At 41.5% G+C, this 3,167-nt stretch overlaps 1 protein-coding gene across 1 annotated transcript in view; it reads left to right on the top strand.

Annotated features, from left to right (window-relative positions):
• Positions 1–2,637, top strand: part of ccdc85al (coiled-coil domain containing 85A, like) — a 45,316-nt gene extending 42,679 nt beyond the window's left edge. The window contains exon 4 of the mRNA XM_037690266.1: positions 2,619–2,637. Coding sequence (XP_037546194.1) covers positions 2,619–2,637 — 19 coding nt within the window. The remainder of the gene's footprint in view (positions 1–2,618) is intronic.
• Positions 2,638–3,167: the final 530 nt, after the last annotated feature.

Here is a 3,167-nt window from a genome sequence, read left to right as displayed (position 1 = left end):
CCCTCGTTTATCGTGGGGGATCCGTACCCTGAAGACCTACGATAAGTGAAAAACCGCCAAGTAGGAATAGTAGTACAAGTAGCTAGTTATAGTTTATTTTATATATACATATATGTACATATGCGTTTTAAATCCTTCCCACACTCTTGCAATATTCTAAACCATGTTTCTGAACTCTCTAAAAAAGCACAGAATGTCATGATTTCTGCTCACTGCCTCCTGCTGCACTCTCGGCCACGCCCACTTCTTCGTTCTGCAGGAGATCAGCTGATCTCCTGCAGAGCAAAATCAGCTGATCAGCTGCAGGAGGAAGCTTCTCCCACAGCTGTGGGCTGCACACAGGTGCTAAATGATTTAAAATAGTTTATTTTAATAAAAAATCCATGTTGATAATGCAGCTCACCCATCAGTCAGCCAGTTGTGTGTCATGTCCAATCTTATTTTGAAACACCGCAATAAAGCGAGTACTCGAAAAACGGACCACAAAGTCGGAAGCGACTACTCTATATGGTTTTCCAATGAGCTTTACCAGACTGTCCTTGCCTTACGTTTCAGCCTGGTTTCAGCTTCTTCCCCAGCTTTCAGCAGAAATCGCTCAGCGGTTAGCATCCCACACTGTCTCCAGTTATCGTCCGTGTTTCAGTCAGATTTGAACATGCGTTGTGTGCGTTAAAACTGAGATGCAAACAAGGTAAAGAAAGCGCACGCCTGAATTAAAACTTTATTTCACGCTTCTAATAAAGCTGATAAACTAAAAGCTGAAACGCATACAGGCATTTTCAGGTGAACGTTTCATCGATTTACAATTAGAGCGCTGACTAGAAGGTGCACAGCTTCACAAGTCTGATTTATTTTCTTTTGTCTGCACAGTGCTTTTTGACTTTTCATATTTTTCCTGTACCGTAGATAATAAAATCGTCTATTTGCCTTCATACGAAGAGAATCTGGTAGATTAATGAGTTAAAGTCTCTCAGCCAGTTGAATCAGGTTTGATGCTTTTAATAATGACCTATTTAGGGTGTATGAAGAATGTGCACACGGTCAAGCTCATTAGAAAGACCAAGGTTCAGAGTAAAACTGTACGCAAGAACGACAAGATTATTTAGAAAAAGGACTAGTCTCTGTCATTTGCAGCTTTTTGAAAAGCCTAATTATAATCGTCCTGCTCAGTTTCATGCTGTGATGGCTTTTTGCAGCATCACATGTCAAACTTCATCAGTAATTAAGGTCTATTAGAGAATTAGGGTGGAATAACATGTGATTAAAGCTTTTATTTTTGCTCCCCCCATTGTGCTTTAATGAGCAGCACACAATCAGTTCGTACCCACTGGTCTGAAAGAATCCATCAGATTTTAAGCAGCAGTGGTCAGAACAGATGCAGCGGTGTCCATTCTCTTCAGAAGATGATTTTAAATTTGAAATGTCTGGCATGAAAGCCTCCAGGCGATGTAGTGAGTTCTATAACTTTAATTGTTTTTAGGTTTAGGTTGTTGTAGGTCAAGGCATTCCTGATGCATCCTTGCAGCTCTATGCTGACGATACAATTGTTTATTGTCAAGCTAACACAGCTGTGAAGGTTTTCCAGCTTCTACATAATTCAGTCAGACTTATTCCATCTCAAACTGGTGCTAAATAATGATAAAACCAAAGGGAGGTTGTTTTCAAACAGAAAGTAGGTGCCAGCAGTTCTTCCTCCTATCTCATCCATGCATGGTGTTAATATTGAGTTGGTAGATTCTTACAAATACTTTGGAGTTTTGGTTGATGCACCATCTATCTTTAAAACCACATATTGAAAACTTGATAAAGAAACTGAAATTATAATTGGGTTTCTTTTTCAGAAATAGATTTTAATTAACTCTGAATACCAGAAAACACCTTGTAGCTGCTACTTTCCAACCAGCCATTGACTTTGGTGACATTATTTACATGAATGCCCCTGCCAGCTGCTGGCAGATGTTGGATGCTGTCTACCACGGTGTGCTAAGATTCATAACTGGTTGTAACTACCGTACCATCACTGCACCCTGTACTCACTGGTCAGTTGGTCATTATCTACATGTAGGCTCTCTCACTGGCTCATTTTCATCTATAAATCACTCCTTGTTCTGCTACCTTCTTATAGCTCCTCCCATTTGTCACGCCATCAGTGCAGTTACAGCATGCGCTCTCAAGACATCATTACCTGCAGCGTCCTCTCAGTGCGGACTGAACTTGGCAAAAAGGCCTTTTCTTTCTCTGCTCCTACAACCTGGAACACCTTGCAACAAGAACTGAAGCTGTCCACCTTAATTTCTTTAAGGGGTTTTAAACATTTGAGGAGGTCAATAAAACCATCAAAGCAAATATGTTCTTGTTTTCAGCGTTTTACCTTGTTTTACATGGCACCTTGATTTGTTGTTTTATAACACTACTTTTATTTTAATTGTATTTTTACTGTAGTTTATTGGTGTCTGCACTTTATATGTCTGTCTAAATCAGGTCTCTTGTAAATGAGTCCTCGTGACTCAATGAGACTAACCTGTATAAATAAAGGTCGAGTGTATTGAAGTTGAATAGATCCCTTCAGCGTCCATTTGAGTAAAAAGTGTCTCCTCTTGTGTTTGTCTTCTCTGCAGCTTTGATGCGTCCTCTTGACATCCTGTCCGCCCACGCCTCTCGCAAGAAGGAGGGGTAGTGGTGGGACAGCCCTCCTTTGACTCTGGCCTTGAGCGACTCCGGGGCCGCTGGAAGACGCCCTCCATGGCTCCGGACCGTCTGTAGTTCCAGGCCTCGTCCATTGTCCACAATCCTTAAAACAGCCATGTTTTCATTTCTACATATCAAGAGTTTCAGCAGATGTGGGTGGAGCGTTTTATTTTTTGTTACAGATGTTTGGTTCGACTTGTGCGGACTGTTATGGCTGAACGAGCTCGAGCGGAGTGCCAGCTGTTTCAGCTCCTGGAGAGACCCTAAAGTCACCGGGAGGGACGATGCGTCTTGGTGGGGAGATGATGTGTTCGTGCTGCTACCCTCTGTTTACATACTGTATGTAGATCATCACTGGAGAAGCACAGAAAACTTGTTCTAAACATACCACCTCTTTCCCAGACTTTTTATTCTTTCTTTTATATTTTTTATCTTCTTGACATCGTCACCTTCGAGGTGTAATGACACTGCTGTAATCT

The sequence above is a fragment of the Nematolebias whitei genome, chromosome 16 (genome assembly GCF_014905685.2).
Source record: "Nematolebias whitei isolate Nwh7 chromosome 16, NemWhi1, whole genome shotgun sequence".
Taxonomy (NCBI): Eukaryota; Metazoa; Chordata; class Actinopteri; order Cyprinodontiformes; family Rivulidae; genus Nematolebias; species Nematolebias whitei.
The sequence above is the reverse complement of the archived record's forward strand: the minus strand, read 5'-3'. Positions and strand labels throughout refer to the sequence as shown.